The sequence below is a fragment of the Macrotis lagotis genome, chromosome 1 (genome assembly GCF_037893015.1).
Source record: "Macrotis lagotis isolate mMagLag1 chromosome 1, bilby.v1.9.chrom.fasta, whole genome shotgun sequence".
In the NCBI taxonomy this organism is placed as follows: Eukaryota; Metazoa; Chordata; class Mammalia; order Peramelemorphia; family Peramelidae; genus Macrotis; species Macrotis lagotis.
In genome coordinates this window covers 905,534,516-905,558,213 of record NC_133658.1, presented here as the reverse complement: position 1 = coordinate 905,558,213, position 23,698 = coordinate 905,534,516, and the positions used below count along the sequence as shown (strand labels likewise).

General features: G+C 53.9%; 2 protein-coding genes and 1 long non-coding RNA gene across 3 annotated transcripts; 1 reads left to right on the top strand and 2 right to left on the bottom strand.

Moving 5' to 3' along the window:
- Positions 1-2,998: 2,998 nt before the first annotated feature.
- On the bottom strand, positions 2,999-6,710 carry IRF2BP1 (interferon regulatory factor 2 binding protein 1). The gene has a single exon (XM_074219235.1). It carries the CDS (start codon positions 6,648-6,650, stop codon positions 4,890-4,892), a length of 1,761 nt encoding a protein of 586 aa, XP_074075336.1. The 5' UTR covers positions 6,651-6,710; the 3' UTR covers positions 2,999-4,889.
- A 1,135-nt stretch (positions 6,711-7,845) lies between these two features.
- Positions 7,846-12,783, bottom strand: MYPOP (Myb related transcription factor, partner of profilin). The gene is made up of 3 exons (XM_074219234.1): positions 12,705-12,783; positions 10,264-10,794; positions 7,846-9,148 (listed from the first exon to the last, which is right to left on the bottom strand). Exons 2-3 carry the CDS (start codon positions 10,739-10,741, stop codon positions 8,529-8,531), a joined length of 1,098 nt encoding a protein of 365 aa, XP_074075335.1. The 5' UTR covers positions 10,742-10,794; positions 12,705-12,783; the 3' UTR covers positions 7,846-8,528.
- A 107-nt stretch (positions 12,784-12,890) lies between these two features.
- On the top strand, positions 12,891-19,316 carry LOC141509587 (uncharacterized). The gene is made up of 3 exons (XR_012474665.1): positions 12,891-13,112; positions 14,403-14,520; positions 15,251-19,316. It is a non-coding gene; the product is annotated as an uncharacterized LOC141509587 (long non-coding RNA).
- The last annotated feature ends 4,382 nt before the right edge of the window (positions 19,317-23,698 follow it).

The following is a 23,698-nucleotide window of genomic DNA, read 5'->3' as shown; positions in this document are numbered from 1 at the left end:
CCCCTTGTCTACCACCCCACGGGATGGCCCCGCCCCATCTCTCCCCCCACCCCTCTGCCTGCCTGCCTCTGTGACGTCATAAGCAGGAAGTCCTGGTTAATTATTAGTTCCTTGGGGCAGGTGCGGGACAAGGCCGCTAAGATAAGAAGCCCAAGCTGGGAGCCTGGCCCAGCCCACCCCAGGGTGTCTCCCTCCCCCACTTCGGGAAGTACCCCTTTCTCTTTTATCTTCTCCCGCCTAAGAGACATAGAGCCCAAGCTCCTAATACAGTAGTCTGCAGTTTATAGCCCTACTGATTTGTACCTCGAGCTGTAGTCCTGGTTCTCCCTGGCCTCAGTTTCCCCATCTGTGAAGTGAGGAGGCTAACTTTGAGGTCTCTTTCCCTTTCCCAGGAATCCGTCCCAGACTAACACTTGCAAGGCAGGGGTGCACCCTGAAAGTAGAGGTGCCCCTTTAAGGTGAGAGACACATTAGTTAGCTCCAGGAAAACTGGTGTCTCAGACTTCCACCCAGGGCCAGGAAGCTTGAATTCCTAGACATTGGGGGATGGGTTTGTCCCTTAATATTCTTGACAGATTGAAGTCGAGGGTCCACAGAGTAAGTAAGCAGCATGAACATTTCCATGTTTGAAATGGTTGTATAAGTAAAACATCAGATTACTCAGTCAAGGGGGGGAGAAAAATATGGAATTCAAAATATTCCAAAAAATGAAGACTGAAAATTATCTTGACATGTATTTGGGAAAAAATGACATCTAAAAAAATTTCCACTCCTCCTATTAGTCGCCCCCTATCACAAAAGTGTATTCATTATTATACTTTGGATTTCAACATTAAAAGTTTCCTGGAAATTAAAATATATTTCCAGGGGTTGGGGGTCTGGGTGCCTGAAGAGGTTCTCTTCTCCATGGAGCTCAGAGGAAAAGACGTTTCCTGATCCCCAACCTCATGCCTGGGGAGCCGGAACCGATGTCCCTTGGGGACTAAAGGAGAGGCCACCCGCCTCCCAGGAATCCTGTGGTGCCCTTTCGGGGTGCATGTGGCTCTCCAGTGCCACCTGGTGGTCTTAGGCAGAACTCTGGGATCACTAACTGGGGAACTGACCTGGATTCCAGATTGGGCAGGAGCAAAGAGTTGAGAAGGGGCCACCAGATTTAGATAATGGATCATTTAGGTCACCCCCCCCTTATTTTATTTTATGGGGTGTGGGTGTAACAGGTCCAATCAATCCACATGTAGCTATTGCAGTCCAGGCGCCAGTCTAGGCAGAGGGGATAAAGGTGACCTGGAGGATTTTACACATAAAATAAACACCCAGTGATATGGGTGGGAATCTGGAAAGGTCTTTTTAAGGGTGCTTTTGGGCACGGCCTTACGGGAAACTAGGGGTCCTAAGAGATAGAAGAGTGTGTGTGTGTGGGGGGGGGTAGCTTATGCAAAAACTGGGAGGTTGGAGATGATGGGATATCAGGTACAAGAAAGATCAAGGAAGCCAGCTAGGCCAGAGAGAAGAATGGAATAAGGAATAAGGGAGAATACCCTGTAATCAGTCCCAGGGCCTTAAGGGCTTTGGATGCTAAGCAGCAATTTATATGTAAGCTAAGACGACTGGGAGCCATTGAAATTCTACAAGTCCTTTCTGTTCAGCCTTATGCTTTAGGAATTATCAATTGGATGACAGTGAGGTGGACTGGCAGGCTAAAGAGGGGAAAAGCAAAATGCAGACTTTATAGGTGGCAGGTCCCTGAGTCCCTAAAGCAGGTGATGAGGGCCTAGGGAGGGGTGGCTGTTTCATGAGTAGAGAAAAGATGGGAGACATGTTGTGACAGAATGGACAAGATCAGATGTGGTTGGAATAAAAGTGATACTAAATAATAAATAAAATGTGGTGATAAGTGAAAAAACTGATGACAATACTATGAAAATGGTAGAGACCCCTAGGGATTCAGGGAATTTAGGAGTTGGTTTAGCAAGAGTCATCAAATTACAGCCCAGTACTTTAAAAATCTCATTGGAACCTCACAACAGCTGAGAGAGATGCTACTGTTATTGTCATCATCCCGATTTTGTGGTTAAGGAAACTGAGGCAGAAAGGTTCCATGACTTGTTAGGAAGTATTTAAAGTTGGATTTGTGCCCCACAGGTGTCTCCAAGCACGAGTTTTGTTTTGGACTTGGGGTAAGCATCATGACTGGTTTATCATTGTGAATATGGACCTGGCTGGGCTCAGGAGAGGAAGGAAGGCTGGGGGTGTCGGTGAAGCCATGGGAGCTGGAAGGCTCCCTGAGAGGGATGGGAGAGGACCTGGATGGAGCCCTGGGGTGTGGCACACCTATCCCGAGGAGGTGAGTCATAGATAATGAGATGATGCCCGTTCAGGCAGGAAGAGAAAGGTTTGGCCTAAGGCTAAGCAGCAGGTTAGGGGCAGAGCTCCTGGGAGAGCCCAGGGCTGCAGCAAAGCTAGAGAGGGATGGCCAAGCACTATCTTAAGCACACCTCATCTGATGCTCACAATTACCCTGGGAAGGAGGTGATGCTGGCATTACCCTCATTTTACAGATGAGGAAACTGAGACAGAGGTTAATTGACTTACCTAGGGTCACACAGCTAGCATGCATCTGAAGTCAAATTTGAACTCAAGACTTCCTGATTCTAGAGTTCTCACCTGCCACCAGTTACCCCATTTATATGAGAATTTTGGAAACTTTAGGACTTCCAAAAGTAGGAGTCTCCAGATATTTCAGCAAGCCTTCCCACATCCCTTATTTTAGGGTTTGTTTTTTTTTTTTGCAAGGCAAAGGGATTAAGTGACTTGCCAGGGTCACACAATTAGGTAATTAAGTGTCTGAGGCTGGATTTGAACTCAGGTCCTCCTGACTCCAGGGCCAGTGCTCTAACCACTGCCCCCCCCAGCCACACCCCCCCCCCCCAATCCCCTATTAAATGTCCAAGTCTTCCTGACTCCTTGGCCATATCGTCCATGGGGCTTTCTTGGTAAAGAATATTGGAGGGGTTTGCCATTTTCTTCTTAGCCCAGGATCACAGGGCTAATAAGCGTCTGACACTGGACTTGATGCCAGCTCTTCCTGGCTCCAGGGCCAGTGCTCTAACAGCTGAGTCACCCAAATATAAAACTATCTAAAGTCAACTTTTCACATATATACATACACAAAATGTTGGGTAATTAATCACCACAGGATGTTACAGCTATTTGCCAATTATTTCCCATAAGCCCCTGATGAACCCTCTCTGCCAAGCAGAAAATGGGAATGGAAAGGGTCACAAGGCTGAGTGTTGACTGCTAAAGCTGGGAGGGACAGAGGCTGAATCTCCCAAGAGAGGATGACCTAGTGAGCCAGGATCCTTAGTGAGGCCTGACCCTAACTCCATATTGGTTCTTCTGGGGTTCCTGGGACTGTGGGGTAAGATGGACCAGCCCCTTAGGAAGATGTCTTGGACGGTAAGAGAACATGCACAAAGAGGACTCAAGACCACTGGGAAAAAAAACCCAAAACTTTGCTTTATTGAAGGACGCCCCCACCCCCCAAAAAAAGAAATTTCTTAATCCAGATGTATTCTTTCTGAAAGGGCATATTGGGGTCCCTTTCCCCTCCCCCCCGTTACAAGCAGCAGAAAAGCCAAGCACTAGAAGTGGGGGAAGGGGACAACTACGAGCCCCTGTGTTAGGGGAGACACAAGCCTGAAAACTACGTCTTACCCCCCCCCCGCAAGTATTGAGGGCCCCAGCAAGGTTAATCTATGGCTCCATTTATGTCTCCCCCCCCAGATTACAAGCTGTTCCTAATTGGGTGCCCCCCTCCCAGTTAAGACCAGCATTCTGATGTCACTGACCCATCTCCCTTTGGGATTTGGGGAAAAAACTTGAAGAAGGGTGAAGACCTAGGTGCCTATGGGGAGGTCTTCCTTGAATGTCCCCCACCCAACCCAGGGAAGCTCTTGAGAAAGGCCAGGATCCAGGAAGTGAGGCCTTTAATGCTGTTCTTTAAACCATCACACACACATACTTCTAACCCCAGAGAAGGAGAGGGAGTTGGCTGTTCCAGAAAGCTTCGTACGGAAGCAAAGCGCCCAACTTTGGGACTCCCCCCGCCACCTGTCAAATTCGGAGGTCAACTGGTCTGGGGAAGCTCCGGATGAAGTTGGGACCCAACTGTCCAGGGTCCCTGATGCTAGGTTTTTTGGAGGTGTGCTTGAACTGATCTCCTCCTAGTGTCAGAGGTGACCATTCCCAGGAAGCGCTAATGAAGGGCAAGGACCCACAAGATGCCCACAGTCCCAGCTCTGAGGCTCAGGAAGTCTTTAAGTCCATCTCTCCCCTTGGAATTGGAGGCAATGGTTCCAGAGTCGGTTTTGCTTTTTTGTTTTGTCTAGAGTCAGGGTTCCAGCCTTGTCTGAGCTTTAAGACCCTGGGAAATCCAGGGACCAGGTCTCTCAGTTCTGAAGCCCATCTGTTCCCCTCAAACAAACCCACTGCAAAGAAACTCGGAGTGAAGTAGAGTTCGGGCTTGGGAAGTCAGAGGGCCCTTGGAATGTCCTCGGCTCCGTCTTCCACCGAAAGGAGAGGGCAGAAGTTCCCGAGTTTCCGCCCAGGGCCCAGACGCCTGGGTCTCTAGGGATGATCTGGCCCCATAGTCCCCCTCCCCCCAAGTCTGGGCTGGCTGGTGGGGGAAGCTCAGCCTGGGGGGTTGGGAATCAGGAGTTTGACCAGGCTCGGCTAAGAGTACTGGGGGGGTGTCCCCCCCCCCCAGAATTAGCTCTAGAAAAGCTCGGTCTGTGGGTACGGGAGCGGCGTGGGGGCAGGGGTCGCTCAGAGGGAATAATTTAGCTGCAGGGTCCAGGAAGGGACGTGGGAAGGAGGGAGGCCCGGGCTTAAGGGTCTCGCTCCTTCTTGACCTTGATGTCCCCGGCCAGGATGGTGGTGATCTCCCCCTGCATGAAGGCCCAGGGGACGCTGGAGCCCACTAACGGGCACTTGTCCCCGCTGGGGCAGTAGACCTCACCGGTGGGGCCCATGGTCTTGATGAACTCCCGCGAGCAGGGGAAGCAGAACTTGTGGCCCGGCACCGAGGGGCACTGCACGAAGTGGGTGTCCTCCAGCCTCTCCCGACACAGGGTGCAGCACAGGGGGGCCCCGGCGCCCCCGGCCCCGCTCCCGGCCCCGGCCACGCCCCCGGCCCCGGCCTCCCCCTCCGACTCTCCGTTGCGGGCCACCAGCCGCTGGGGGGCGGCCGGGGAGGAGCCCGCGGGGCTGGCTCCCCCGGCCCTCCCGGGGCCGCCCCCGCCCCCCTCCTTGGGCGACTGGCCCAGCCCCTCGGCCACGGTCTTCAGGGCCGCGATGGGCGAGGGGGCGCCGGCGGCCGCCACGGGGGGCTCCCCCGCGTAGGGGGCGGCGCCCCAGTGGCGCTGCGGCTGCGGCGGCTGCTGGTGCTGCTGCTGGTGCTCCTCGCTGGTCAGCTTGCCGGCCGCCTCGCCCTCGGGCTCGGGGGAGGCCTTGCGCCGGCGGGGGACGGGCCCCGGGGTGCGGGCCGGCCGGGCCGCGGCGGCGGCGGCGCCGTCGGGGGCCTGCAGCGGCAGCGCGTCGGCCGGCGCGGGCTCTCGGAAGCTGCGCACGCCGTCGGTCAGCAGCTCGGCCAGCTGCCGCCACTCGCCCGAGCCGTGGCGCTTCTCGTACTCGAGGTACTTGAAGCCGGAGGAGGCCAGCGCCTTGCCGGGCTCGCGCAGCGCGTCGTGGAACATCTGGCGCGCCACGGCCAGCACGCCGGCGTACACGTTGCCCGAGCCGCAGGGGTACTCGGTGAAGAGCTTCAGCTCGAACTCGTAGCCCGGCGGCCGCGCCGCCGCGTCGAAGGCGAACACGCGGCCCACCAGGCCGTGGTCCTTCTTGAAGCGCACGTTGAAGGGCGCGCAGGCCGACAGCGCCAGCAGCTGGTCCCGCACGGCCTTGGGCCGCCCGTGCCACTCCTCGGCGCGGCCGCGCATGGCCTCGTTCAGCTCGGCCAGGCAGTCCGCCGCCCGGGGGGCCTGCGCCGCCGCCGCCGCCGCCGCGCCGGCCCCGACCCCGGCCACCGCCTTCTCCTTGTCGAAGTCGGGGCCGAAGGCGGGCCGGGCGCCCAGGGCCACGCCGCGGCCGCCCAGGCCGGACACGGCGGCCGCCAGCAGCCCGGGGGACACCAGGCCGGGCATGGCCCCCAGCAGCGCCCGCCGGGCCCCGTCCGCCTCCCCGTTGGCCAGCCGGGCCCCGAGGCCGAAGTCCAGGGCGGCGGCGGCCGGGGCCAGGGCCATGCGCGAGGCCTGGCCGGAGGCGGCCGTGGCCACGGAGGACGAGGACGAGGAGGCCGCGGAGGAGGCGGCGCGCTCGTAGCGCTCGGGGCCCGGGCCGCCCGCCGCCTCCTTGCCGGGGCCCGCGGGGGGCTTGAGCGCGGGCGGCCCCGGGGAGCGGCCCTCGGGCAGCGCGTGGCTGCGCTTCAGCTGCCGGGCGGCCTCGATGAGCAGCTCGATGCGGTCGGCGCCCTCGAAGTTGACGCAGCCCCGGCACACGGCCTCGCTGAAGTCCCACACCATGGCCCAGGGCATCTTGGGCAGGTCGCACAGGTAGCACCACTGGCGCCGGGACGCCTGCACGGACGCCATGGCGCCCGGGGCCGGGGGGCCGGGCCGCCGCCGCCGCTCCGCCGGGCCCTCCGCCGCGGGCCCGCCTTTCCTGCCTCGCGCAGCGCCGCGCAGCTCCTCGGAGGGGGCGCTCCCGGGCCCCGCCCCGCTCCGCGCCCCGGGCTCCGGCCTAGCTCCCGCGCCCCGGGCTCCGCCGCCCGGGCCGGGCCCCGCCGCGGCGCCCCCTCCTACCCGCCGCGCGTCTCGGCCGCCGCTCCGTCCGCCGCCGCCGCCGCCTCCGCCGCCGCCGCGGCCGCCCGCCTTCCTCTGCCCCAGCGGCCGCTTCGCAGGGAAACTTACATAACGCACGCGGGCAAAGCCTTCTGGGGGATGTAGTCCTTCCCGGGGCCCGCCGGCACGGGCGGAGGGAGCGCCGCCCCCCCCCCCTCGGCCTCCGCTCTCCCGCGGCCCGCCTCGGCCCCGCCGATCTCCGCCGCGGACGGGAGAGCCGGAGCGGGAGCGGGAGGGCTGCGGGGGCCCGGGCCGTGGAGCCCCCCGCCCCGCGGCCCGGCCCGGAGGCACGCAGGGGCCGCGGACGGGCTGGCGCGGGCGAGGAGCGCGCCCAGCGGCGGAGCCTGCGGCCGGAAGGGGCCCGGCGGGGCCCGAGCTCCTCTCCTCCCTGAGGGCCGCGGGCGGGGGGCGCCGCGGGCGGGGGCCGGGCCCCGGCGCTTCTGGGGGAGGGGAGCCCGGGCCGAGGCGAGGTCTCCCGGGCCCCAACGGGTTAACCCTCTCCGTCCCCGGCCCTCCCAGCCGGGCTGACTACAACTCCCAGAATGCTCCGAGGCGGGGAGGGAAGTGGTGGACTTCCGGCCCCCTCCCCACAATGCTGTTCTCTCCGGTCCTGCTTTGCGGCCGCGGCGCTCGTTCCCTCCGCGGCGGCAGACGGGGGCAGCGGGGGCCCCTCCCCCAGCCCGGCCCCGGGCGGCCCTGGAGCCCGCCGGCCGGGGCTGGGCGCGCACGCGCACCTGGCCCCCCGGGCACGCGCACGCGCGTACCTGGCCCCTCCGGGCGCGCACCAGACGCCGCAGCCTCCCGCGGGCCCCGGGGTCCGGGCGCTGGAAGGGGAGGCCCAGGGACCCACCGCGGGGGTCTCGGCCCGCCATCCCGGTGCTTCGGACCCCCGAGCTCAGGGCCCGGCCCCGCCACGGCGCCCCGAGACCACAGTCACGGACTTTGTATTAAAAGATGTTTATTGAGATCTTGTTCTTGGGGGGGCGCGGGCTTGGGGTCCGGGCGGCTCGGCCCCTCCCTCCCGAACCCCGGGTCCGGCCGCCTTCCGGGCACAGGGATGGAAACCCGAGCCTGGCTGCCGAAGGCCCCCCGCAAGCCGGGAGAATGGGGGGTCACAGACCCTCCGGCCCCACCTCCCGCAGAACAATAAATAAGGTTCTAGGGAGCCGCGCCTGTCCGGGGGGCATGTTCCTGAGGCCTGATATGTGGGGGCGGCTGGGGGGCTGCATGGAACTGGTCAGAACCCCGCGTGCGGGGTCTGAGAGTTAAGGGCGGAGCCCAGCCCTGCGTCCTGACTCTCGGGGGACCCCGGACAGGTGTCTCCCCCCCCCAGCTTCATTTCTGTCCTCTCTAAAAGGCGGGGCTGGGCTGGAGGGATCCCCGAGTCGCCTCCGTCTCCTAACTATGACACCTGCGACTAACTACAGGGACCCGGGCACTAGACGGGGGTGGTGGGTGGCACCCGGGGCGGTGGGGACGGGGAGCACAGGGAGGAGCAGCTGAAGGGACCAGGGCCCTGGAAGTGGTTACAAGCAGTGTGGAGTCTCCCCCTCCCCAAAATGGGCCAAGCAGGGTGGTGGGACGAGGGCCGGGGACAAAGCCCCCTACTTCATGCCCCCGGCGGGGCCATCACATGTTCTTCCATCTTCCTCTGCGTTTTCTTGTCGGGAAACCTTTCCTCCTCTTCACTGGAGGTGAATCTTTGGGTGGAGGAGGCCGGGTACCCCCCTCCTCCCCTGGGGGGGTCCCCACCGCGGCTGCTTCCTCTCCCTCCTCAAGGGCCGAGGCCGTGGACTCAGGAGAGGTCTCCGCTTTGGGGTGGGCCGGGTCCAGCCCGGCGGCAGGCGGGGGCACGGGTGGCTCCGGGCCGGCCAAGAGGGGCAGGAGGGCGCTGAGGACGTCGCTCAGCTTCGCCAGTCCCTGGCGCAATGTGCCTTCTAATTCTCGGATCGCCTCCGCCGTCTCCCGCTGAGCTCGAAGGAAGTCCAGCGAAGGGTCCAGGGTGGCTGCCAGGGGGGGCGGCGGGAGGCTGGAAGGAGAGGGGCCCGGGCACGGGGGTCGAGGAGGCGGCGACGGGGCCAGCCGCGGGAGCTGGACGATCTGCAGGGCTGCCTGGTCTGGGGCGGGGGCCAGAGGCAGGGGTGGGGAGTCCCGCACTTTGGGACGGAGGAGGACGCCATCCAAGGGGTAGCAGGGAGGGCAGGCCGATGGTTTGGGGCTGCTGCAGGCCTTGCTCCGGGAGGGGGTTTCTGCAGAAAAAGAGTTGTGTGAACCAGGGAAAAGCCTCTAAAACGAGGGGGCTAGATTAAGAGTCTGAGGCCCCCTCTAGCTCTGAGGAGCCACCGGGGTGTAGAGACTGACGAGGACACGGGGCCCCAACACCAGCCATCGGCATGGAGCCAGGGAAGCGGCCTATGGAGCACCATGGCCCCCTCCGTTCCTCCTTTTCCCATCAGGGTAGCACCAGAGAAGCCCCACAGGCTTCTCTGGCTCCCCTGGCTCTCTCCAGGGCAAAGGCACCTCCTGGTGCTCCTTCCTGCCCTGGCTGGGAGCCCTCTGGATCCACAGAACATGGGGCCCGGGAGGGACCCAAGAGACTGGCGTGAGGCCCTAGGCGCTCTTACTCTGGGCAAGTTACCCTCCCTTTTCTGGGTCTTGGGGTGCTTGACTGTACAACCCGAGAGGCTGGTCTGGATGGCCCTCCAAACCGTCCTGCTCTGATGGGTCAGGGCCCAAGTCCCCAGGCATCAGGCAACCATTCTCTCCTGTAGAGGGCCAGGGAGCCTTACAGATGCAACCCCCTTCTGACGGGCTCTGACCTCAGAGGACTGGGAGTTACGTTAGAGACTGAGGCCTACTCCCTCATTTTAGAAAAATGGAGCTACCAAGTGGGGAAGGGGCTCATCAGGTGGTGGTGGTGAGGTTCAGTCATGCCTGATTCTTGGTGACCCTTGGGGGGTGGGGTTGGCAGGGATCCTGGGGTGGTCTGCCATTTCCTTCTCCAGCTTACTTGACAGATGAGAAGACCAGCAAAGAGAAGCAAAGTGACTGGCCCAGGGTCATGGAGCTGGCAAGAGTCTAGGGCTGGACTTGAACTCAGGTCCTATCTCTCCGCATTCTCCCCACTATGCCCCCGGCTGCCCTTCATCTAAGGGCCACAAACCAAGAATCATAGGGAATGCAAGGTCCTCCCTAGCTCTGACATTCCATACTGGTCATCTCCACCAGGCTGTCCACACTGTGGCCCTAGGCGTGTCCCTAGCCTCTCCTTTGTGAAGTGATGACCATGCCACCTGCCTCTCGGGGTGGCAGTGGGGGCATGAACAAAGGGTCAGAGAGGAAGTGGGGCCCTCTGCACACTCACCAGCTGGCTGCTGCTCTCCCCCCAGCAGGTAGCGATGAGAGAAGGGGCCCACTGGGGCCGGTGGGTGGAAGGAGGTGGAGGGGCCAGTGTGCAACTCTGGCCCCCCCACCACACCAGGCCCCAGGATGGCAAAGATGGTCTCCTCCTCAGCTGAGAAGGCATCCTCCGAGGCTCCAGGCCCCACCCCGCTGCCCTGCGTGGAGTGGGGGACACGGGCTAGCTTCTCCTTGGTCCTCCGCTTGAAGTCATTCCACCGCTTCTGTACCTCCTGGCCCGTGCGCTTCCAGCTGGTGATGCCGTTGATCTTGGCGGCAATGCCCTCCCACACCCGTCGCCGCTCGGCCACGGTGACCCGGCGGCTTTGGGTGCCATATAGCTGGGAGTAGTTGGCCCGCACCTCCTGGATCAGGATCTGGTTCTCCTCATAGGAGAAGCGTGGCTTTCGCAGACGCGTGATCTCCTCCACCTCGCCCGCCATATTGTTATCGCTGCTGCCCGCACCTGGTCCAGGGCCTTTCCTTGCATTGGGGGCTGGAGGGAAGAAGACACAGGGAAGGGGTGACCGGGAAGTGGTGGCCCGCTCCACTGCCTATGACCCAAGAGGCTCCTTCTTAGCCCACAGCAGAAGAACCCAGCCCCGAAGACCAGTAGGCGCCCTCCTCTTCAAGCTGCATCCGTGCCCTTCCTCAGGGGCCCACCATCCCCTTCTTTCAGCTTCCCCTCCTGCCTTAGATCACTCTCATCTAACTCTCCCTCCTCCCTGGTATCCCCCCTCATCCAGTCATCTCCAGCTCCTTCTGGGGTCCTTCTGGACCCCTGTTCCATGATGTGCCTTGTGCTCCCCAGCCCAAATGCCTTCCCACATTCCCCCTCTAGATAGCTGCCCATCCCCCCATGGTCCAGCCCCTTCCCTTTCTCCTCAAGCATTCACTTGTCCAATCATCTCCACCCCTGGAGCTGATTCTGGGATCGGATCCCAATCTCTGTGTCCCACAATTCTCCTGTCCCCCCCATGTTGTACCATCTCTCCTCCCTCCAGGAGCCTGAAGAGGAGGAGAGGTAGGAAAACCCACTTCTCCCCTCCCCTATGCAAAAGTGATATTGTCGCCTGCCTCCCCCAATCTGGCTGCCTCCCCTCGTGGGATCTCATTCTGTCCCCCAGTCCTCATGGTCGGTGCCTTAGGACTGAGGGGCCAGCAGGGGAGGTGGCTGGGTAAGGAGCTTTCCACCGCACAGGACCAGGCCTGAAGGAGGAAGAAAGCCCCGGCTTGGGTCAGCAGTGAGGGGGTGGACGCAGGGGCTGCCAGGCTGGAGTTGGATGCTTGGGCCTTCCCCAGCATGGACGAGCAGGGCGCGCTTGGGAGGGGGCAGAGGAGATTGGGGCAACTTGGGAAGAAGGGTAGGTAGGACTGGGCCTAGAGGGGCTCCAGGGAACCTCTGGCAGAAGGAGACTGGAGGGAGGTAGGGGAAACCTGGAGACACTGGAGGGGAGCCCCAAGAAAGGGCTGGTCCAGAGCCCTGAATATTGGGGTGATTACTGTTGAACTCTATGAATGAGAGGCCCAAGGGAGAGTGGCCTGGGGATTCTGTGAAATGTAGTAGAGGAGCCCAGAAGGGGGAACCTGGGAAGGGGAGATGGGAACAAGGGGTGTGTGCAGTAGGTACCTGAGAAGGGGATCCTGGGGCCTAAGGGGGGTATCTTGGGGATCATGTCTAACAGGTATGGAAGGGAGTATAGCTGGTGCCCCAGCCAGGGTTCCTGGGATGGAAGGAGGATGGGGACTAAAGGGGAAGTTGGAGTTAGGTACCCCAATAGCGGATCTCGGGATCAGGAAAGTTCTAGCAGGGTAGGAAGAGTATTGAGGGGAGTTAGGAAGGATGGGAGTTTAAGTGGGCATAGTGGGGTACATAGGGTCCTGGGGACCCCAGCTGGGGGCTGTAGCACTGAGGGGGTACAACTGGATATGGAGGTGCAGGTGTCACAGTATTTCCCAGGGTCCAGGGCACAGGGGGAGTGGAACATGGGGACCCCAGAGGCCATGGGCGGGAGTCCAGTGAGGTCCCCCATGCTGGTCACTAAGGAGGAAGAGGAGATCTGGGGCCATGGTAAAGGTGAATCTGCTGGGGGTCTTGGGCACTGGGGGCACCGGTACATGGAGGTGCGGGGTACAGGGGGGGCCCCTCTAGCCCTGGGCATTATGGGATGCAGGGCAGGTCCCCTCCTGCCATCCCGTGCACTAAGGGGGTGCAGGAGGTCCTGGGAGCCGTGGATCGGGGTGTACCCCCGGGGCGGGGGGGTGCGTCAGGGTCCCCCAATCCTAGGAAGCAGGGGCTCGTGGAGGATCTGGGTGGGCGCAGCCCGCAGCGGGGAGGACTAGGAAGTCCCTGGGTGGGGTCGTGCCCCCGGGGTCTGGGGCCCGCGGGGCGCGGGGGTGACTCACCGGCCCCCGCCTGGCCCGGGCTCCGGGCGCTCCCGCAGCAGCAGCTCCCGCCAGGCCCGCCCCGCCCCGCGCCCCCTCGCCGCCCTCTCAGGCTCCACCGCCCGCGGAGGGCCCAGGGCGCAGGCGCACAGCGCGCCTCTCCGCCCGCAGGCGCAGAAGCGCCCCTTCTCGCCTCTTCCCTGGAACCTCCGCCTCCGGCGGGTCTCGGGACGCTACGGACGCGCCCCACGGCGCAGGCGCAGGAGCTCCTTCCTCCGGCGCCTTCCCCACCTCCCTGGGGGGGGGGCTTCCGCCTCCTCTTTCTGCGCAGGCGCGGACCTCCCCCCCACTTCTGACGTCGCCCAAGCGCGGAGCGAGCTCCCAGCCCCGCACGCCCCGCGCAGGCGTGAAGCCCCCGGGAGCAGACTCGTGAGCGGGGCGTAGTGGAAGGGAGGGAGCAGGAGGGGGGCGCTCTAGTCCCAGGCACCCGAGGCCAGGGCGGCGGGGCATTGCGGGAGCTCCTGCCGCACACTGCGCTTGCGCCTCGACGCAGCGCTCCTTCTCCGGGGGGGGCGGGAAACCCGGCAGTTTCCATGGGAACCATGGGCCAATGAGAGCGCGAGCTCGGGAAGCTCCTCCGCTCGCCCCCCGGACGCCTCCCCATCGAGCCCTCCATCCTCCTTGCTGACGCTCCCCCGCCTTCCCCTCCTCCCTTGCTCCCTACGGACTCCTTCCTCAGCCTGTCTCCCCTCCTCCTCCCGGCGCCTGCTTCACTTCTCCTTCATCCCTCTTCCTCCTCCTCCCTCCTCCCATTCTTCCTAGTGGATCCGCAAGATGCCCTGCACCCGTCATCCAGGGGGGCATCCCCACCACCCACACCTGCTCAGCAGCTGCCACGGTCTTGGAAGCATCGGGGCCCCCGTGTGCTAGACAGGCCAAGCCACCTGGGCCAGCACCCCCTCTCAGCCCTGGTGGAGTTAGCCCAAGAGCCCCGGCGTAGCAGCCCCATCCTGCCCCCTTCTACCTCCCCCATCTTGGACCCCACAACCCCGGTCTGAGGAAGTAGCCCTTGGGGAGGTGCAGCCCGGCAGTCGTCCCTGCAGCCCCCACCTCCTGGGCAGCCACGGCTCTTGGCAACCCGGTCAGAAAGATCCTACCACCGAGGCCTTGGCACTGTCTGTTGTTCAACAGTAGAAACCAAGAGGGTTCTACCCGTGGAAACAGTGGTTAAATAAGGGCATCACCATCTGCTTTGTCACTCCACCTTAAGGACAGCAGGGCCTTTCCATTGACTGTGCAGCTGAGATCCCCCTCTCTGAGTTGCCCCCGTTTTAGAATGGGAGCTCTGTACAAGCTGTGACTACCTCGTTTTTCTATTGATCACACAGTGCTAAGCACTAAAAAAAGTATGGGGGGCATAGGGGGAACCCTAGCAGTTCTGTGTATGTAAAATCAGGAAAGACCTCCTATAGGAGGTGATGTGGGAGCTTCATCTTTCTCTTCTCCCTTTCCTCCTCTTTTCCTTCCTTCCTCCATGTTACATCTTCCCTTGTCTGTGTTAAGTGGTGCATTGGATAGAAAAATGAACCTTGAGTCAGACCTAAGACCAAATCTGGCCAGAGTAATGAGGTGATATTTGTATAAAGCATCCTGCCTCTCCCTCCTTTTTTTTTCCCCCTACCCCTTCTTCTCTTCTCCTCTCCTGTCCTGTGAAAGCAGAAAAGAGGATGTACCAAAGGATGAGAACTGAGGAGGACCACAAAGGTGATCCAATCCACTCCCTCATTTGACAGATGGAGACACTGAGAAGTTAAGGAATCTGCTCAAGGTCCCAGAGGTAGGAAGTGTCCTCTCCTCCCCTCTCTGGGGAGTTCTTCTGCTGTATCTTTCCAAATGGCTATCCTCCAATTCCCTGGGTTCTTATCTATACTCACCAAGACTCTAAACATGGGCACAGAAACCAGACAGGAGCTCTTTTTTTTTTTGTTTTTTGTTTTGGTCAGATTAGCAAACTGTCATGAGCATGTCTGCCTATGGCTGGGGACACAGTAAGATACCCTGCTTTTTGTCTTTTAAAGTCTGGCCCTCATCCCCTGAGATAGAGATCATCTTTGCCAGGGTGGGCAGCAGCCAACTTAAGCTGACATCCTAGGTTCCTTTTGTTTTTTGGCTTTTAGTGAAATCTCCTTAGCTAACTTCTCTTCAGGGCCAGAGGTAATGTCTGGAAGGTCCCAGAGGACAGGCCAGGACAATTCCTTTGCTGAGTATTCCAATAGAGTATGAAGTTCCCCATTGGAAAACTACACATTCTGCGATTGCCCCATCCATTCTCCGTGTTCTGATTTCTTCCTTGGTTCGACATGCAATGGAGGAGTGATCTGGCCAGTGGGTTTAATTTTCTGCCTTAGTAAAAGAAAATGGAAATGGAGCCCTGCTGGGTGGTGCAGTAATAGAGCACTGGCCTTGGAGTCAGGAGGAGTGGAGTTCAAATCCAGCCTTAGTCTCTTGCCATTTACTAGCTGTGTGACCTTTGACAATATACTTAACCTTGATTGCCTCACATCCAGGGCCATCTCCTGTCATCCTGATCCATATCTGGTCACTGGACCCAGATGGCTCCAGAGGAGAAAGTGAGGCTGGTGATTTTGCACGGCATCCTCTCACTCAAATCCAATTCATGTGCTTGACATGGCATCACCATCCTGATGTCATGGTCGTCTTCAAGAATGAAGGGCAAACATTAGCCACAGTGTGGTTGTTCAATCGTGTTTGACTCTTTAAGATACCACTTGAGGTTTTCTTTGTAAAAGTACTGGAGTGGGGGGTGGCTAGGTGGCATAGTGGATAGAACACTGGCCTTGGAGTCAGGAGTGCCTGGGTTCAAATCCGGTCTCAGACACTTAATAATTGCCTAGCTGTGTGGCCTTGGGCAAGCCACTTAACCCCCTTGCCTTGCAAAAAAAAAAACCCTAAACCTTAAAAAAAAGTGCTGCAGTGGTTTGCCATTTCCTTTTCCGAGCTCATTTTCCAAATGAAGAAACTGAGGCAAACAGGGTAAAGTGACTTGCCCAGGGTCACACTGCTAATAAGTGTTTGAGCCCACATTTTTCCAGACTCCAGAGCTGGGTTCTATCCCCTTTGATACCTAGCTGCCCAACCTGAGTGTAATCAGTAACTCTTCCTTTCCCCATCCCCACCCCCAACCTCTGATGCTATTAATGGATAAATATCTAATCTTCTAGTTTGACTTTTCTGATCCACTTAGCTATGTCCACCCTCAGGACAGTTCAAAATCCTAACCATAGTGATTTTTTTCCCCTTTTAAAATATTCTATTGATTTTTTTTAACATTACTATCCTTTTCCAATGACTGTTGCCTCTCTGTCACCCAAAGAAACCTAGCCTGTAACAAAAATACAGTGAAGCAAAATGAATAAACACATTGGTTCTGTCTTAAAATGTAAACATTATTCTACCCCTATGGTCTATCACTTGGGCAATATATCAATCAGAATTCCAAAGTCTTTGAATAGTTTTTCTTTGTGTAATTGTGATCATTGTGAACATCCCCTTTCCTCTTCAGCTTCCTTAGCTGTCAGTTCAGAGAGAATCTGAGAGGTGGAAGAAATATGTCCAATCCACACCCCAGGGAATCCCTATCGCAACCCTCTGATATGCTTGTACAGCTGCTCCTTGAAGAGTTTCAAGTCCACATGAATCTTCCCAAGTCTTTGAATTCTCCATATTCATCCTTTCTCATGGTTCAGTGATATCACCATTATCTTCTAAAGCCACAGGTGATGGACACCTTCTTTGTTTCCAGGTCTACTAAAAAGAGCTATTATCAATAATTTTGTTTCTATAGGACCTCTCTCTCTCTCTCTCTCTCTCTCTCTCTCTCTCTCTCCTCTTTAGGAGTGTGGAAACTTTGTGTCAAAGTCTCAGTTAGTTTGTTCTGAAGTTCTGCCAATTTATAATGCCATCAAGAAGAGGACAAGTGTACCAGCCTTTCCACAATCCCTCCAGCATTGACCATTTTTAGCTTTTGTCATCTCACTTTCTCTGATGGGTGTGAGGTGAAATGCTTTAATCTGAATTTCTTAGAGTTGCTTATAGCTGGCATTTCTTTTGCAAATTTTAAACAGTAATCTAGTGGGAAATGGCTCTTATTCTTAAAGAATTGTAGCAAATTCCCTGCAGATTTGAATAACACCTAGATCTTTATTAGAGCTATTCACTACCAAGACTAGGAAAAACTTCCAGTGCACAGGGTTCCCAATTTTAAGAGAAAAGGAATCTCAACCAAAAATATAATAACATATGGATGTACGTTTGGATGTATTCATTTCCTAGCAAATAATGTCAATTTGTTGACATGCCACAAGAGCAGCCACAAACTAAATATTACAAATTGAATTTCAGCAGTCATAGCTATCATATTTTTATATCGGAAGTACTTCACATAAATAATCTAATTTGATTCACAAAGCTCCATGAAATGGGTGTTATTAGAATTCCTAATGTTTGTCCTTCATTTTTTTTGAAGAAGATCACAATATCAGAGAGATGATGACAAGAGAAGCACATGAATTGGAGTGAGGGGGTGCTGTGCTAAGTGAGGGGATGCTATACTAAGTCACTAGTTTCACCTTCTCCTCTGGAGCCATCTAGGTCCAGTGGCCAGATATGGATCAAAATGACTGGAGATAGCCTTGGATGAGAAGCAATCTGGGTTAAGTGACTTGCCCAAGGTCACTCAGCTAGTAAGTGGCAAGTGTCTGAGGCTGGTTTTGAACTCCAGTCCTCCTGACTCCAAGGCCAGTGATCTATCCACTGAGCAACCCAGCTGCTCTGAGACTTGCCTAGGGTCACATAGATAGGATTTGAACCCTAGGTCTCCTGACCCCACAGCCAGCAGATTTATTCACTGTTTTGTGATGCCTCTTAGAAGCAGTGAGACAGCCTAGTGCACACAACTTTGGGACTGCAGTCAGGGAGACCTGAATTCAAATCTAACTTCAGATGTTTCCTAACTATGTAACCCTGGGCAAGTCACTTAACCCTGCTTGTGTCATCTGCAAAACAAGTTAGAGAAGGAAATGGCAAACCACTCCAGTATCTTTGCCAAGAAAACCTCAAACGGGGACACAACTGAAACTACTGAATTACATCAGTAACCTATCTATCCCTGAAGTTTCTTCCAAATTCTGTGATTCTTGTAGGAGATGGAAGAGAATGGGGCCAAGGGCAGAAATAGGAATATCAACCTTAGGATCACAGAGTTGGAAGGGATTTTAGATGATCAAATTCAATTTTTTCATTTTCCAGAAGAGGAAACTGAGGCAGAGAAGTGTTTCCCAATATTGGACAAAGAATACAAATAGTTGTCAAAATACAAAATGCAAACTGTCAACAAACCCATGAAAAAAGAAAAAATTGCATTTTATTTCATACCCTTCAATTGATCGTGTTCACAAAAGATGAATAGTCTGTGCTGGAGAAGCTGCAGGAAGATGGGGACACATTCATGGCTGGTGGAGCTGCAAATCTTTCCGAAAAGCAGGGAATTATGTGAGAAAATCCACTAACGTTCATACCCCTTGTTCCACCACTAGGCATAGAATTCACCCCAGGAGGTCAAACACAGAAAGAAATATCCCATATATGATGAAATTTCTTGTCTTCTGGCTTCCATGATTTTCATTAAGTCCCACCCAGCATCCCATCTTCTACTGTTCAATAGTTTCAGTTGTATCTGACAAAATGTCCCTATTTTGGGTTTTCTTAACAAAGATACTTGAGAGGCTGGCCATTTCCTTCTCCAATGTTATTTTCCAGATGAGGAAACTATGGCAAACAGGGTCCCGGGTAGTATGTGTCTGAGGTTGGAATTTAACTTGGGGCCCCTTGACTCTAGGCAGTAATTCTCTTTATATCACTCAGCTGCCCATCCATTTCCACTGAACTCCTTTCATTTTAATGCTTTTCCTCTATTGATTATCTCCTGTTTGTCCTGTCTGCATCTTGACTCTTGGTTGCTGTTGTTTCTCCCACTAGATTGTGAGCTCCCTGAGGGCAAGAACTGTTTTTTTTAACCTTTCTCTGTGTCCCCAATATTTAGCATAGTCTAGAACGTCTCCCATGAGAGTCATTTAAGAGATATTTCTTGACAGATTGATTAAAATTTCACAGAAGCACTTTTTTTTCAAGGGTGGAAATAAACTAGAAACAAAATGAGGGGGGCTCATTTGGGAATGGTTGAGCAACTTGTTTTACATGAACCTAATGGGAAAAATCTAAAAAAGATGAATATGAGAAATTTTGAGTAAAAGGGGGAAGACTTATGAAGCAAAAGATTGAAGTTAGTAGAGCCAGGAGAACAATATTTATGAGGACTACACAAAGGCAAACGAAGCAGCACCAAAAAACAGCTGAATTCAGATTAAATAGGATGATGAATACTGGTTTCAGAAGGCTGCTGATGAAACACACTTCCTGCCTCTTTGTGGAGCAGTGGGGGACCATGGGTAATGGAATGTCACAAATGCTGTCAGATGTAGTCATTATTTTGCTTGGTTTTGTTTAACTATATTTCTTGGTGACAAGTAAGAATTTTATGGAGGAGGGTTGAGATATGACTGCTATAAAAAACAAGATGTATGAATAAATCCTAATATATGTGTGTATATATTGGGATTTATTCATACATTTTGTTTTTTGAAAAAATGAGATTCTCCTTTCTAAGATATGTATTTATATATGCTTATATGTCTTTATACACATATAGGTTAAAAAGGAGTATCTCATTCAGCTTTCATCAGCAAAAAGGGGAAGAATGCTAAAAGGTAGCAGGGTTTTAAAGCAGAGAACAAAGTTGAAGAGGGAACTTGGGAAGGATGACATTGATGTAGGTGAAGGGTTTAGCCCATTGAGTCTTGGAAGACCTGAGATCAAATTTCCCTTCAGATGCTTCCTTGCTGTGTGGCCCTAAGCAAGTCTTTTACCCTCTCTTTCAGTTAGAAATCCATAATCCTAGGAATCTATATTCTTAGCTAAGCAGGGGATGAGATTCGCTTCCAGAAAAGGATGTGGAAATAATGTTTTGGGATGGAGGTCCTTAGAAAAAGAGGATTTCCATGCCTCGCTGAGCCACTAGTTGAGATTTGTAACCTAAATTTGTAGGAGACTTGTTGTTATAACTAGCAATTGGTGAGCCAGTAGCAGGCACCTCAGCATAGACCAAAAGCAAAGATGTGTTCCAGTAAGGGAAAGCCCTTAAAGAGAGGCTGTGGACCTGAGGACACAAGGTCCCATTGGGTTATCTGGCTGGACACCAAAAAGATGCTGCCAGGGGAGAGAGCAGAGGAGGACATCTTGGCTAGGGAAGAGCACTGACTCATGTTGCAACCAATTATTCTCAATGATTCTTATTATTTCCTTTTTATCCTGTACATAGCTTGCTTTGAGGGTAGTTAGGTGGCACAGTGGATAGAGTATTGGCCTGGGGTCAGAAAGACTCATCTTCCTGAGTTCAAACCCAGCCTTCGATGCTTACTAGCTGTTTGACCCTGGCCAAGTCACAGCTCTTCTTGGCCTCAGTTTTTCTGTAAAATGAACCAGAGAAGGAAATGTCAAACCACCCCAATATCTCTGCCAAGAACCACCCCCAAATGGGGTCACAAAGTGTCAGACATATCTGAAATGACCGAACAATGATAAAATAGTATGTTTTGTACATATTTCTTTGCTTGTTGTCTCCCCCCATTAGATTGTAAGCTTCTTGAGTCTTTTATCTCTTTTTGTATTTTCAGAGCTTAGCACAGTGCCTGGCTTAATAACTTTATTTTTTTAGGTTTTTGCAAGGCAATGGGGTTACGTGGCTTGCCCAAGTCCATACAGCTGGGTGATTATTAAGTGTGTGAGACTGGATTTTAACTCAGGTCCTCCTGACTCCAGGGCCGGTGCTCTATCCACTGCACCACCTAGCTGCCCCTTTAGCAATCTTTATTGATTAATGAAGTAGCTATTAGGTTCACTTTCTGAGCTTGTTTCTGCCTACTGAAAGAGTCCAATTCCTATGAGTAGCATTTAAATTTTAGCATCCTGTAGCAAAACCCCAATGTAACACCTTTTTATGCCTCTGATGGGATTCAGTCTCCATTGTTTCATTATGTCTTCCAAGAGAATTCCAGAACTTGGAAATGGGGAAATTCTCAATTCTTAATTAAGCATTGAAAAAATAGATGTTGGGGGAAGAGTTAGTGTTGTAAATTGGCAGAGTGTGAAGGTGGAAGAATCATTAGGGATTCAAAGGTAGATGACAGTTCTTTGCTGAACTGGTTAATAGGGTGAATACATTGACAATGGAACGAGAATAGATATGATGGACTGAGAAAGTGGGGAAGTGTTTATCTCTAGATCAAAGAGCTGATGAGGAATGATGGAAAGACAGGAGATGGATGCCAGACTGAAGAGATTCAGCATTCAAAACAATGACCACAGGAAAGTTTTGTTGTAGATGGTAAGCTTAAAAGCAGGACTGATGGAGCCACTAGGCCCTGGAGTCAGGAGTACCTGAGTTCAAATCCGACCTCAGACACTTAACAATCACCTAGCCATGTGGCCTTGGGCAAGTCACTTCACCCCACTGCCTTGCAAAAACTAGAAAAAAAAAGGACTGATGAAAGAATGGATATGAGCAACTGAAAGAGAATTTAGAGTGAAGGATGACACTTAAGTTGTGAGCCAGAGGGATTGGGAGGATGAATGGTGGTGCCCTGGACATTAATAGTGGAAATCAAGAAAGGAAGAGGACTGAGGGAGAAACATAATGAGTTTCATCTTAGACACTTTGAGTTTAAGCTATCTACAAAACATTCAGTTTGAGATGTTCAATAGGCAGGAGGAGATGTGAAACTGGAGGTCAGGAGGGAGGGAGATTAGAGATAGGTTGTTCTGAGTTTCAGCAGCACAGAGATGATAAATTGAGTCTATAGGAATTGATGAGAAATCAAAGGGAAGGAGAAGAAAAGAGGGCACCATTCAAAGTCCTTCTGTACATTGGTTAATGTGTATAATTTGAAAGAGAATCCAGCAAAAGATATTAAGGAGTGGTCAGATGGGTAGGGGGGAGTCAGGAAGAATTAGTTCTACAACCTAGTATTGTCACAAAACCTAGAGAGAAGAGATTATCAAGGAGAAAAGAGTGATTGATAATATCAAAGGCTATAGAGAGGCCGAGAAGAATGAGCATTGAAAAAAGGTCATTGCATTGGATGTTTAAGAGATCATTAGTAACTTTGGAGAGAGCATTTTAATTGTATCCTGGGATCAGGAGACAGTGTAAATGGCCTTTTCAAGTAATTTAGCCACAAAAAGATGACAGCTAGCAGGGATAGAGAAAATAACAGGTTTTTGAGGATAAGGAAGTCATAGTTTTAGGCAACAGGGAAACAGTCAGTAGACAGAGAGATTAAAAATGTAAGAGTGAGGGTGATAAAAAGAGACAATCTGCTGGAGAAGATAGGATGCAATGGAATCATTTGGGCATATAGAGGGGTTTTCCTTGTCAAGAAGAGAGGTCAACTATTCATATGAGATGGAGTCAAGGGAGAGAGAGTGGCAGAAGGCAAATGGGTCATATGAGACAAAAGAGGAGAGAAGAGAAAACTTTCAATGAATGATTTTTTTTAGGGTTTTTTTTTTTTGCAAGGCAGATGGGGTTAAGTGGCTTGCCCAAGGCCACACGGCTAGGCCATTATGATGTGTCTGAGGTCGGATTTGAACTCAGGTCCTCCTGACTCCAGGGCCGGTGCTCTATCCACTGCGCCACCTAGCCACCCCTGAATGATTTTTTTTCAGTAAAATATGAAAAAAGATTCTCACCTGAGATGTGTAAGTTGTGGGAAAGACAGAGAGTTTGAGGAAGGGTGAAAGAATTTGGAATGGTTACTGTGATGAGGATAGTAAGAAAATTAGGGAAATATAAAAGATTTGCCTGGTTGGAGTAAGTGCCCATTTGTGATTTTGAAACATAAATTTGTAGTGGAGCCTGTCTTTTAAAAGGAAGAAGAATGATCTTCAGGTGGCACACACAAAAATGTCCCATATCCATATTTTTGCACTGGGGAGGGAAAGGGGGAAGGAAATAAGCATGTTAAATGTCTTAAAAATATTATCTAGGGGTGGCTAGGTGGCGCAGTGGATAGAGCACCGGCCCTGGAGTCAGGAGGACCTGAGTTCAAATCCGACCTCAGACACATCATAATGACCTAGCCGTGTGGCCTTGGGCAAGCCACTTAACCCCATTGCCTTGCCAACCCCCCCCCCGCCCCAAATAAATAAATAAATAAATGATATCTCATTTGGTCCTCACAACAGCCCTGGGAAGTGGGTGGTATCATAATCCCCATTTTACAATTGAGGAAACTGAGTCAGTCAGAGGTGACTTGTTCAGGGTCACAGAGCTAGGAAATAGCTGAGGCAGGATTTGAACTCGGGATTTCCCAGCTCTGAGTTCACTACTCTACCAGCTGCACCTGGCTGCAACCTGTGCCTGAAACGCATTTCTTCTAAAGCTCCATTTAGAATCACTGACATCATTCAGAACTCAGTTTCAGGGGTGCCTTCTGCAAGAAGTCTTTCAAATCCCTCTCAGCTGCAACTGGAGCCTTCCCCAAATTATCTTGTATTCATTATGTGTCCCTGATTCAGCCCTAGCATGCTTCTCATTCCTCTGTCAGTCACTGAGCAGCAATAGTTTCTCAGTTCCTTCAAAACCCTGAAAACAGAAGCTGAAGACCTCAGTGCACTGCAGTCATCCTCCCCTTCATTTCATACTTGTGTCTAGGAACTGTTGTCAAAAAGATACTCTATAAAGCAAGGTTTTCTCTTAGGTCTTCAGAATTGTCTCCAGCTACTTTGTCCGAAGGAACATGTTGTTTTTTTTTTCTGCTTCTTTTGGCCAACAGAATGTCTGGACAGGCATGGGCAATTCATATGGGGAAAGGTCATTC

What these genes read in the sequence shown, in the direction of transcription:
- MYPOP (XM_074219234.1), bottom strand. Translation starts at nt 10,741, where the DNA reads ATGGCGGGCGAGGTGGAGGAGATCACGCGTCTGCGAAAGCCACGCTTC. An exon ending in GGGAGAGCAGCAGCCAGCTG is followed by an intron (nt 9,149 to 10,263) that starts GTGAGTGTGCAG and finishes CTTTTTCTGCAG; the next exon opens with AAACCCCCTCCCGGAGCAAG.
- IRF2BP1 (XM_074219235.1), bottom strand. Translation starts at nt 6,650, where the DNA reads ATGGCGTCCGTGCAGGCGTCCCGGCGCCAGTGGTGCTACCTGTGCGAC.